Source organism: Orussus abietinus, unplaced genomic scaffold (assembly GCF_000612105.2).
Source record: "Orussus abietinus isolate OABI.00-Male unplaced genomic scaffold, Oabi_2.0 scaffold104, whole genome shotgun sequence".
Classification (NCBI taxonomy): domain Eukaryota; kingdom Metazoa; phylum Arthropoda; class Insecta; order Hymenoptera; family Orussidae; genus Orussus; species Orussus abietinus.
Genome location: NW_019394277.1, coordinates 263877 through 277318, shown reverse-complemented (window position 1 = coordinate 277318; position 13442 = coordinate 263877). Strand labels below are relative to the sequence as shown.

At 48.7% G+C, this 13442-nt stretch overlaps 1 protein-coding gene across 1 annotated transcript in view; it reads left to right on the top strand.

Annotated features, from left to right (window-relative positions):
• The window catches only part of LOC105699001 (paired box protein Pax-6), a 33642-nt gene extending 22018 nt beyond the window's left edge, over window positions 1-11624 (top strand). Inside the window, exons 3-6 of the mRNA XM_023434913.1 lie at window positions 8475-8615; window positions 9408-9812; window positions 10827-11011; window positions 11103-11624. Of these exons, the coding sequence (XP_023290681.1) occupies window positions 8475-8615; window positions 9408-9812; window positions 10827-11011; window positions 11103-11624 (1253 nt within the window). The remainder of the gene's footprint in view (window positions 1-8474; window positions 8616-9407; window positions 9813-10826; window positions 11012-11102) is intronic.
• The last annotated feature ends 1818 nt before the right edge of the window (window positions 11625-13442 follow it).

Below are 13442 nucleotides of genomic sequence, written 5' to 3'. Positions count from 1 at the left end.
ACCTCTAGAACCGATTGCCACTCATTCGATTAGCGATCCCCGAAACGGGCTCACGTTGGCTGCCTCTTCTCGGGAGACTCCTTAATCGGGGCGATTTAAGGTGCAGTGAAACACGTCGAGGAAGTTGATCGACGTCGATAAAGAAGATTTTTCTAAATGCTTCCGTTGCCGACTTTCGTTTTTATATTGACAGCTAGGTCGAATTATATTGGATATTGTACCAAATGGTATACTCCACCTGTCGGTATTGTACAATAAATATCAAGAAATCGAAGTAAAACTCCAGAAATCCTCTGGATTCATGCCTTCTGGGGCCCTAATTGGCTGCAGAGGGACACCCTGCGCCATCTGTGATTTCCAGGTCAATTCAATTTTCACTCCAAGACCTCGTATTCCCATCTTTTCAGCATAGAAGCGCATACGACACTTTTTATTGCCTTTATCCCGTTCAAATGCGAGTTTATCGATTACCAGAGGGTTCTAAATTATCGTAAAATTGTCCTGACCCTTTCGTTTCTCATATCAGAGCCTTCGATAATTGTATACTGATCGAAATATGAGAGCTCGACGCCATTTTGGCTTTGGTCTGGGCTGAGTTAAAAAATGTTTTCCAAAAATCCAAATTTTCAATGTGTCGGGATAATTCTTAGATGATCAAGAGTGATGTGTCAAAGTTTCGGACAGTTTGGTCTAATACCCTTAAAAAAAAGTGTTGTGTTCGAATCGACTGATTTGAAGGGTATTTTACTTCACCTTAATGGAAACGCATTAAACGGTGAGAATTGCTTTGTATACGGCATTTCATTTTAAGCGCAGTTGTTAAATTATACCCGTGACTTTTAACGAAAAGGAACGTATTTCGTATGAAATAGTTCCGACGTTAATGTAAAACTGGGGAATGAGAACTTTCTTTCGGAGTATCGAGGAGGAAGGGAAATGGTCATTTTAATTCGGTGGCTTTAAATATTCGTTTAGTAGGTACATTTGCTAGTTGCGGCATTATTAGTGTTACGTGGAAGAATGGAAATGCATGTTCATACGGTACGTTTATGGTTTGGCACAAGAAACGTACGCGTGCACGAAGCTTGTACAAGATCTCTAGTTAAAGGCGTGTCAATAGGCTTTAAGGAGCAAGACGTGAGTTTTTACGTTGGTCTGAAAGTGCCGTAACTCAGTTTCCTCCGAGGAACGAATTAACGTACTTGTCCGCGATGAAAATCTCGTAACTCCTCTCTAAAGATCTAATTTGCTCGTAGTTAAACCTGCTAAACCCCTTCTGAGTAGATATGCCAATCGTACGCGGAAACTGAAGGTGGCGATATATTCCGAATGCACTGATGATTTTTTGCTTTTTCCTTAATCTACGTCGGCTTAAGGTGATATGAAAGTGTAACATATATATATATTAGTTTCGTGCTATATATATGGCACGAAACTCTACCGAGTCTCTTAATATCACTAAAACGCCAGTGGCGCTAAAGGCGCAAAACCCGCCCTCGTAAAGAGAAGGTTTTAGGTGAAGTGAAACACGACGAGGAACTTGATCGACGTCAATAAAGAAGATTTTTCTAAATGCCCCTGTTGCCGATGTTCGTTTTTATATTGACAGCTGGGTCGAATTATATTGAATATTGTACCAAAATGGCATACTTCGCCTGTCGTTTTCGTACAATAATTATAAAGAAATCGAAGTAAAACTCCAGAAATCCTCTGGATTCATGCTTTCTAGGGCCCTAATTGACTGCAGAGGGACCCCCTGCGCCATCTGTGATTTCCAGGTCAATTAAATTTTCCCTCCGAGACCTCGTAATCCCATCGTTTTAGCATAGAAGCGCATACAACACTTTTTTTGCCCTTATCCCGTTCAAATGTGCGTTTATCGACTATCAAAGTGTTCTAAATTGTCGTAAAATTGTCCTGACCCTTTCGATTCTCATATCAGAGCCTTCGATAATTGTATACTGATCGAAATATGAGAGCTCGACGCCATTTTGGTTCTGGTCTGGGCTGAGTTAAAAAATTCATTTGAAAAATCCAAATTTTCAATGTGTCAGGACAATTCTTAGATGATCAGGAGTGACGTGTCAAAGTTTCGGACAGTTTGGTCTTTTGCCCTTAAAAAAAAGTGTTGTATTCGAATCGACTGATTTGACGGGGGTTTCACTTCACCTTCACGACTTGAGGGTAGATCGGAGTCCCAAAAGGTCTCCCTCGAGATGCACTCGCAGGCTCCTTGGCGAGTCCCGTGCCTCTAAAGATCGACGATCGACGATCGGCAATCGGGATCTCGATCTTCGACTCGCAGGTGGCTCACGAGTTTTGACTCGAAGAGGCCTCTCGAAGTTTCCTCTCGGCCGAGCGGAGTCGCGCCCGGGCAGGAATTTGCGAGCGGGCGCTTTCGGGGAAGGCGAGCGAGCGTGTAATAAAAATCTGGCGGAGCCACCGCAGCACGGAAAGAAGAATCGGCAGCATGACCGGCATGGGCAACGTCGGCAGCAACGCCGGCAACGTCAGCGACGCCAGCAACGCCAGCAACAACCTAGAGGGGCCCCGGAGCCCGTCCGACCAGAGCGGCCCGGCTCGGCTCGCTCCTCGTTAACTTTACGAGCTGCTCGTAAAAATACCGTTCGGCCTGTGCTCACCTCGCGTTAATGTCTTCATTTTAAAAATACTAACTCCTTAGCCTCGCGGGGGTAAATATAATGTACCATAATCGCCGGCCAATTACTTAACGGCGAGGGACAATTAATCCCGAAGGGCCCCGATCGCCAGGACGAGTAGGCTCGGATTTCGATTTTCGTGATTTTACCAAAATTTTACGCGACTGCTCGAGGCTTGGGGAAGGTGGGGGAAACGTGGCAATGGATCGGGATTTTCGAGATTTAAGGTGAAGCGATACCTCCTTCAAATCAGTCGATTCGAATACAACACATTTTTCTAAGGGTATTAAACCAAACTGCCCGAAACTTTGACACATCACTTGATCACTTGATCATCTAAGAATTATCCTGACACATTGAAAATTTAGATTTTTGGAAAAAATTTTTTAACTGAGCCCAGACCAAAACCAACATGGCGTCGAGCTCTCATATTTCGATCAGTATACAATTATCGAAGGCTCTGATATGAGAATCAAAAGGGTCAGGATAATTTTACGACAATTTAGAACGCTCTGGTAACCGATAAATTCGCATTTGAACGGGATAAACGCAAAAAAAGTGTTGTATGCGTTTCTATGCTAAAACGATGGGAATACGAGGTCTCGGAGTGAAAATTTGTTTTACTTCGATTTGTTTATAATTATTGTACGAAAACGACAGGTGGAGTATGCCATTTGGTACAATACCCAATATAATTCGACACAGCTGTCAATATAAAAACGAACGTCAGCAATGTAGGTATTTAGAAAAATCTTTATCGAAGTCGATCAAGTTCCTTGACGTGTTTCACTTCACCTTAAACAATAATTTGTACGACCGGTTTGAGTCCGTAGATGGAGGGAAGAAACGGGACGGGGTATTGTAGGGCGTGTTCGTTAAAAGGGTAGGTTTTGTTTAGAATTTTTTACCTTCTTTGAGAAGGGCGGAATTTGTTGATCTGCTGGAATGTATGTGTAAGTACGGTTCTATGTGCTAAGGTATTTTTCTGTGTAATGGGGAAGTTAGAAATGACGGTAATGATTTCTTCGGTTGTTCTTTAATTCGTGGCCATTGAGGTAGAACTTTAACATGGATAAGATGACGCCAATACTTGGAAGGATGATATTTCATAAATAATTGAGGTGTAACTTTAACATGGATGAGATGACGCCAATACTTAGAAGGATGATATTTTATAAATAATTGAGGTAGAACTTTAACATGGATGAGATGACGCCAATGCTTAGAAGGATGATATTTCATAAATAATTGAGGTAGAACTTTAACATGGGTGAGATGACGCCAATACTTAAAAGGATGATATTTCATAAATAATCATATGAGATATCAACGGATCGTGTATAATTTTAGATATTTAAAGTTCAGATTCTTATGTCGGGGATGAATTGTGCGCAGACCCTGTGGTGTACTATAATGTACAATGATGTAAGATGATTTACAAGGAATTGATTAAGAGATGGATGCACATGAAAATGATCGTCAGTAGATTGGTTCGACTACTGGCCTTTTCTCCAGAAATCGGTCCAAAATCGCGTGATGAAGTTACTGGAACGCGAGCCTCGTGTATTAATTAAGTTCGCGGCTCCCGATCCGGGGCAAAAGACTCCCTTTTTTGTAACTGTCACTCAAAAATTACCTCGGACGAAAGAGTAGTGGTCGGCATTCCTCTCTTGTGCCGTTGAGAAACCGATGACCCTCTTGAAACAGATCTTGGGGAGATCAATATCGCCTGGAATTAACATACTTTCGCTTCGCGTGAGAACAAAAGCACCCTTAAAAATCACCGGGATATCCAATCTCCTCTGAAGCAGTTCGTATACTTAAAAATTCTGACATTATGACGCGACACGGTTTATTTTTAAATATATGTATTTATGTGTGTATATGTGTTTATTTTTTAATTATTCCATAATCTATTTATAGATCGGATCTGTTTTAAACAATTCATTGCTGCTATAAATGGCAAGACCGAAATCACTCTTGCGACGCGGTCATCGTAAATGAATTTAAAAAAGTGAACGTAGGTCTATCCAATTTTTACCCCAATAGAACACATCGTACGATTTATCTAGCCTTTCGCGAGTAGAATCTAAAAGAAAAAAAAAATATATATATGTGTCGTCAATACCGATGGGTTAAACCGCGTTAAAGGGGTCTTCTGAAAGTGCCGTGAAAAAAGAAAATCGAAAAACCTTTCTACAAATACAGCCATATGACGTCCCTGCAGAAGTGAGACGCGTCCAACCGCTGAAACGCGTGCAAAATCTGCAAGCTTCGGCCTGGCTTACTTTGTGAGACTTTGAGGGGTTAATTCAAATCCTGAATTTGCGCTCTATTAATGGGCAATTGGGGGAAATTTCGCGGGTCCGACACGCGATCGCTTTCTTCCGATTCCGGAGCGTGTGTCCTCTTCGCGGCTCGTCTTCATCCGGGGACGCACAATGCCGCCTAACCGTGCGTGTGCGGTTTCTTTTATTAAATACGCGCCTCGAAATTTTATTCGGGGTACGAGCAAACAAAGGAACACGAGTCGGGACTTTGGAATTTGCTCGAGGCATGGATACCTATTAGGTGGGTACATCGTTTATACCTGGCACGCACTTCACCCGTGGGAGCGCACGCGATACCCTGCCGGCTTTAGCATCATTATTGTTATTAATAATAGTACGTAACGACCGATAATTGCTCAGGTCTGCCTGCGCCTCTGGTTTTCATTAGGTTGCGAGCGGGTCCGAGTGTCTGGACGCGGCGAACCGTCTTGCTCGTCATCGCCGAGCGACGCTCAACGTAACAGAACCTTCGAACCGAGTCTTTCGATCCCAACTTTGGATTACATGTAAAATTAGAGTGCCGATTACTTGCTCAGCCATTGAACATACTATATGCAAACAGAACCTTCGAACCGAGTCGTTCGATCCCAACTTTGGATTACACGTAAAATTAGAGTGCCGATTACTTGCTCATCCATTGAACATACTATATGCAAACAGAACCTTCGAACCGAGCCTTTCGATCCCAACTTTGGATTACACGTAAAATTGGTGCCGATTACTTGCTCAGCCATTGAACGTACCATATGCAAATTAGATATGTCCAAGGAATTTTTACGGATATTACTGGGGTAATGCTTGTTTAAAACGTTTACTTTGATGCCCGACTCTTGCAAGAGAGCCTTTGAATCAAGGCTCTCGATTCGTAGTCTGAATTATACAAGAACATCTGCTCAACCATTCAACATTTGAAAATAAATGAGATATTTCCAGGGAAAATTTACATATGTGACTGGAGAAATGCTTTTTTGAAACATTAAGTTTAATGGGTGGCTCCTGTAAAAGAACCTTCGAACCGAGGCTTCGGCTTCAAGTTTGGATTACCCATAAAACGAGAGTGCCGATTACTTGCTCAGCCATTGAACATACCGTATGCAAATTAGATATGTCCAAAGAATTTTGACGGATATGGCGGGGGAAATGCTTGTTTGAAACGTTTACTTTGATACAAGGGTTGCTTCGAACCAAGGCTTCCAAATTTGGATTACCCGTAAAACGAGAGTGCCGAGTACTTGCTCAGCCATTTAACATTCGAAAGTAAATGAGATGTTTCGAAGGAAAATTTACAGATATGACTGGAGAAACGCTTCTTTAAAACTAGTATCTTTGTGCGTGGCTTCTACAAGTAAACCTTCGAGTCTTCGAGTCTCTATTTCGAATCCCACGTGAAACGAGAATGTCGATGAAGTGTTCAGCCATTGAACACCCGAATGCAAATGAGATGTATCGAGGGAAAATTTACATACATGACGGGTGAAATGCTGTTTTGAAACGTTTACTTCGGTGCATGTATTCTGCAAGATCTAGTTTTCAGCGTGAGACTTCGAATTCCAAGTTCGAAGCCCGCGCAAATCAAGAGCGTTTAACCATTGAATGTACGAATGAGGTACAACTAGAAGATGGTTCTTTTACACAATTGTTCCGATATGTGGTTTCCGTAGAAGAGTTATATGAAAATTGATAAATATGACCGTGCAGAAATACCTCCATAAAACATTTGCTTCAATGCCTAGCTCTTGTAAGAAAGCCTTCAGACTGAGGCCATAAGTACGAAACTTATAAATATCATTAAAAATAAATATATAACCAACGAAAAGATTAGCTACATAGGAATGCAAACGAGAGGCATCGAATAGAAATTGAAAGATTTGCTTCGGTGTAGCTTCTGTGAACAAGCTTACCAATCGAAGCTTTCAGCTCTATGTTTAGACTCTATGTAAAACAAGTGTGTCGGATTAGTCACTGAATGTACAGAAGCGGATGCAAAATATCCAAGAAAAATGTACAGATATGACCAAAGAAATGCTTCTTTGAAACATTGACTACATTGTGTCATTTCTACGAGCGCGTCTTACCATCGAGTCAAGTCTCAATCTATGATATGACTCCAGCAATACTTCTCTGAAACGTCCACCGCAACGTATGCATTCAACAAGTGTAATCTTGGAGACTTCGATTTCCATCCTCGGATCTAACCCGAGGACCCTTTTCATTTAGTGATTGGGGGTATAAAAGCAGGAATGATAAGACCTATCCAAAGATCTAAAGGTGTAACTAGAAAAGCGGCCCATCGAAACACGTAGTTTCCGCAAGTGCGCCATTTTATTGAGTTTCGATTCCCAGCTTCGGTAATTGTATACATTCTTGTAATTGCGGCAGTAAAAATTGATTATTTAATCAATGCTCAGGAAAAACGCAGCCGTGCAAAAAGGAACTTTTGAATACCTAATGCCTAATACCTACCTGCGTAATTGAGCGTTGTTCCTGCACGCACATCTTTACCTTCGGTTGTCCTTCGAGCGTCACTGCCGAAGCTTGACGAGTCAATCTCACGTGTCATTCTGGGATTTTTACTGAGTTTTGCCGATTCCTGACGTCACCGATCGGTAGAGTACAGAGTAAACAGGAAATTCAATTCAATTATTAGATCGAACGGATCGAGCTTAAAGACCTAAACGGTATTTACAAATCTTGTCGGCTTCTACGGCATATTATCTATACACGTATACCCAACCATCCCTCTAATCTAAATACATGATTTAAAGTCTGAAGGCAAAGGCGTTCGATTATATCGACCCGTTCTCCCATAGCCGCGTTGCGTTTCTTGGATCGTGACCCAACAACATCCAACTCGGTAAAACATCTCGTGCAGACCGATCAACAAATCCAATCTTAACATCACCAAATACAAAATGAAAACACACTCTCTTGAATCCGTGAAAATGCAATATCGAGCTACCGGCAACTTTCCCGCTTGGCCTTCTCCACGTGATAGGTCTTCGTTCCTGCTCACGTCCTCGCCTACGCCTTTCCCCGACACTACTTTACAAGTAATACTCTTACAAGTGGTATTTATCCCACCCATAGCGATTAAGTTTTTTGTTAATACCGGATTCGAAGGATAAAACGATTGATTCGTGAGTCGATCCAGGTACGAGGAGCATCAAAGGTCCGGGGATCTCGTGCTCGGGGGCATTAGGTCCTGCAATCGAGGCCCGATGCCCCCGAGGAAGACCTCGCTGGTGCCCGGACCCTACCTGGAGGGTACCTGTCCGATGTCCGGCCGGTATCCGGTCGGTATCCGGTCGCTACTCTCCGGTAGCTCGGCAGGTCGATCGTAATGCCTATGATCGGGCAGGTTAGGCCCTTAGGTACGCGTGCTACCAGCCGGGCACGTACCTGGGCGGACCCGGTGCTTACGTAAGGAGCGTAAGTAATGGCCGGGCGAACCCAAGAGCTCAAAAACGGACCCTTCGTGTTGCAGGTACCCTGCGTCCACCGGGCCTGATAGGCGGAAGCAAGCCGAAGGTAGCTACTCCCGCGGTCGTCGCCAAGATCGAGCAGTACAAGAGAGAGAACCCGACCATCTTCGCCTGGGAAATCAGGGAGCGGCTCATCTCCGAAGGTATGATCTCCGACCGGTAGCGACTCGGGAGCTCGTTTGCTCGTTTTCTCCCCAGGCGGTCCGATATTCCGCAAACTAGGGAACATTTACCCTTATTTAGAAACGTGTCCCAGGAAAAGTGCCCGCGATTCCGTTCCTCGAGGTAACATATCACCTTAAAGTGATTTCTAGAGCACCGATGTGAAACCAAGTTGTGATCGTTACGAATATACAGTAGCGTCGGTAATTGCTGCATGACCCTGTTTGGAGTCGTCGGGGTAGATAGGTTTATTCTCAAAAACTGAACGACGATTATGCCCATCGCATCCTCTCTACGCGATACATGAGGCGCTGGAAATCAGGGGGAAAAGCACCCCTTAGACAATTCAACCACCATCTCGGTATCTTGCAGCAGTCATCGCGCTCAGGACGCATCTACATTGCGTACACTTCTGAACGACTGCACCGGGTCGAAATGCTTTGATTCGCGATATACCGTGCCGTAATCCACGGTATTAAGACGCACCCCACCACATTCCATTATTCCACCGTGTATCGTCGTTTCATGGTACCCAACACCACTTGGTCTCACACCGCGGAGCATAAAAGTGCTTTCCCTGCACCGCGGCTGGGCAAAGCATCGCGCTCTCATTGAAAATGGTGCTTCACCCGTTGGACTGGTTCGATCGGCGAGGTCGACTAGTCGGACTAGTCGATTACGGGCACAGCGAGCTCATTACTACCCCGAGATCCCTCGCCGACTGGAGCCATCGGTGTGTGTATGTAACTCGGTTCCGCGGGTCTGGTCCGCAGGGGTGTGCAGCAACGCGACGGCCCCCTCGGTGAGCAGCATCAACCGCATCCTGAGGAACCGGGCGGCGGAGCGGGCCGCCGCGGAGTTCGCCAGGGCTGCGGGTTACGGCCTCTACGCGGCCGGACCACATCCCTACTTCAACTCGGCGCACCACCACCCCTCCTCGTCGCACCACCTGCCGGGCGGCTGGCCGGGCCCTGCCGCCGGGGCCCACCCCTGGGTGCTGCCGCCCCTCGCGGGCGGCATCTCCGGTGCGGCCTCCGCCCTCCTGCTGCCGCCGTCCCTGAGTCCGGGCACGGCGGCCGCTGCGGCCGCCGCTGCCGCCGCCGCTTCCGCCACCGTCGCCGGCAGCCCCGAGCACGCCCTCCACGCGGCCGACGCCATCGCTAGGGGGTACCTCCAAGGTGGGTAATTCTTCTACTTCGTGCGACATATCTTAAGGTGAAGTGAAATGCGTCGAGGAACTTGATCGACGTCGATAAAGAAGATTTTTCTAAATGCCTACGTTGCCGATGTTCTTTTTTATATCGACAGCTGGGTCGAATTATATTGGGTATTGTACGAAATGGCATACGCCACCTGTCGTTTTCGTACAATAATTATAAAGAAATCTAAGTAAAGCTCCAGTAATCCTCTGGATTCATGCTTTCTGGGGCCCTAATTGACTGTAGAGGAACCCCCGGCGCCATCTGTGATTTCCAGGTGAATTAAATTTTCACTCCGAGACCATCGGCTCTCTTATTTCTCTCATATTTCTATCAATATACAATTATCGAAGGCTCTGATATGAGAATCGAAAGGGTCAGGACAATTTTACGACAATTTAGAACACTCTGGTAATCGAGAAACTCGCATTTGAACGGAATAAAGGCAAAAAAAGTGTTGTATGCGCTTCTATGCCAAAACGATGGGAATACGAGGTCTCGTAGTGACAATTTAATGGACGTGGAAATCACAAATGGCGCAGGGGGTTCCTCTGCAGCCAATTAGGGCCCCAAAAGGCACGAATTCAGAGGATTTCTGGAGTTTTACTTCGATTTCTTTATAATTATTGTACGAAAACGACAGGTGGAGTATGCCATTTGGTACAATACCCAATATAATTCGACCCAGCGGTCAGTATAAAAACGAACGGCGGCAACGTAGGCATTTAGAAAAATCTTTATCGACGTTGATCAAGTTCCTCGACGTGTTTCACTTCACCTTAAGCGGACAAACGTTTTTTCTTTTCTCGTGCGGGGGTGTGAAAAAACCAGGGAAAACGTTTGAGGCAATCGTTCGCGGTAAACGATAGATTTTCTCCTTATTCATGAATCCGGAATATTACGAATGCGACAGAAACGAAAGTAAAATCTCGATCGCTGTCCTCGTCGGTTGTTACCAAATCGACGCGTAACAAAGGTGTGCCCGCTCGACAGACGGAGACGGCGATGAGGGCAGCCTGGACGGATCGGAGCAGCCGAAGTTCCGGCGGAACCGCACTACTTTCAGCCCGGAGCAGCTGGAGGAGCTGGAGAAGGAGTTCGAGAGGTCGCACTACCCCTGCGTCTCGACGCGCGAGAGGCTCGCGACGAAGACGTCGCTCTCGGAGGCGCGCGTGCAGGTAACCGATGCGCGACCACACTCTGCGGAGAGTAGCCCACTCTCGCCCGCCTAAGTCCAAGACTTCTAACGACCTAACTCGTGACTCTTAGGTTTGGTTTTCCAACAGACGAGCAAAGTGGCGGCGCCATCAGCGAATGAACCTTTTAAAGCGTTCGCCGCCGCCGCCGCCGCCGCCACCACCGCCGCCGCCGCTGCCGCCGCAGCAACCACCGCATTCCGCATCCGCGGCCACGTTGGATATCGGCCGTACGGCGGGTTGCTCCATCGGCGGAATGGGCGGCGAAAATAGCGCGTTCCGCGCGGTCGAGCGGCTCGAGCGGACCGAGAGGATCGAGCCGATCGGCCGGCAGACCGAGCGGAAGCCGAGCGCCTTCCGCATGATCAGCCAGCTGGTGGGCGACCCCGAGCCCAGCCCGCCGCCCCCCGGCAGTCCCGGGGGGGCCCGGGGACCGCCCTCGGACGGGGGCCGCGGCCCCGAGTCCGCCGACGACGAGGACGAGGAGATCGACGTCCAGGACTCCGATCAGGACGCGCCCTCGCCCACTCCCATGGCCTGGCGGGATCACTGGGCGGACCAGCAGCCCCTGGAGCTGACCAAGCACGATCGCTGAGCACAAACGTCGACCCGGAGCGACATCGACTTCGACCGCTCCCCGTGGGGGTGGCGCGGAAAGACTCGCGGAGGTGGCCGGCGAGCCGACGTGGAACCGGCGCCTTGGACGTTGGCGATGACGATTCGCGCGGATGGGAATTCGGCGGAGTTTGGATTCGGTCCGAGCGGCCGACAAGAGGAACCAACTCGGTGGACGAGGAGAAAGGAAGAAGGAACGGGGCCTCGAGTCGTCTCGTCTTGCTCCGGTGTCGGGGATGGAGTTCTGGCGCGAGCATCCACCCCAACGGGCTCTCGTCCGCGGCGGAAGCCAACCAAACGGCAGGAACGCTCACGCAACGTGCGTCCATCGCGTCGCGATTCGACCACCGTCCCGGTTCTACTTTACGGCTATTATCTCTAGTACCTATTATCGCTACGAATATCGTAACCGTAAGTGCTATCGCTACTAATGCTACCCTAAGTATAGAGGTCCTAAACCCCCGGAATCGGCGCAGAGGTCGCCGGTGGAGAAGACGACGTCCCGTCCCTCGGCTCGGGTTTACCTTAATTAAGCAATAATCCGGCCATCTCGAGCGCGTCGCTATCGCGCCGCCGATCGTCCAGGTGCGGCCCCGCCGTCCGGACGCTCTCGTACCTCCCACACCTGAAACCGATCGAACCCCGTCGCTCCCGTCGCGCGGAACTTATCCAGAACTAGTCCTAGCGAACCACTAGCGTAGGCACCTAGTTTAAGGCGGCGCGTCCACCCAGGAGGGACGGAAGGAGAGCGAGCGACGTCGTCCCCGTCCCGCGCTCCGTCCAAGTCCTTTATTTAAACGAACGATTTGTAAATACGAGCCTACCGACTACCGTCCGTCCGACTTCCCACCTTCGGACCAGTCCTCGATCCCGCGTCGGGAATTCGATCCGTGACGCGCCGAGCAGAGCCGATCCACGGACTCGAAGGGCCCGCGATGAGTCCCCGCGGTCGAAACAGGTTCCCCGCTCGGGGACATTACCGGCCGAGGACGGTTAAGAGGCGTTAAAACGGCGAGCGGCATAAAAATCCAGAATCCCGAAGTTTCGCTCGGGGATCGGGCGCTCCGGGCGCTCCGGGCGCCCCGGGCCCGAATTTATGCGGCCCGTTCGCGCCGGGGCGCACGCGGGGCCCGACCGCCGACCGGGGTGGGGAAAACGGATCGGCGGTATTGTAATGCGAACAAACTTGCCAAAGGCATTAACACCGGTGGTGGGTGAGCGGTCTCGTCGGCACTCCCACCACAAAAGGAAGAACCGGGCCCCGCTCGAGGATGGTCCGGGCCCGGCCGGGCCCCGTCGAGCTCGCTCGGCCGAGCGGGCCCGAGCGGCCAGTCAGGCGCGAGAACGGGAACGTAACAATTACTATCTGAGACCGATCGGCGCGGAAAGATTAACGATCTTACTCTTACCGGCACGTCGGGTGCCTCGCCGCGATTGCTCGCGAGACGAGGGGCACATTAAAGTCACCTCCTCCTTTCTCAATGAGATATTGGCGAGGGCGAGGGAGACGGCCGCCTTTTCCCGCCGGTCCTACCTTATAAATTGTGCGCCTCTCGCGCACCGAAAGGGAGGCCCGATCCGGAGGGTGCGTCGCGTCTTGGGTCCGATTTCGGGCATCCGGGAACCCCGGCGACGGTCGTCGTCTCCGCGGTGGGAGTCGCGCTCGGTCCGGGTCCGGTGGATTTTCAGAATCGGAATGGGCCTCGGGTGAACCCACGGTACCCGGGGCCCGATCTCGATCGAGCGCGATCAAGCATATTTCACCTTTCATCCGGTTAAGTTCTTTAGGACTGTGGAT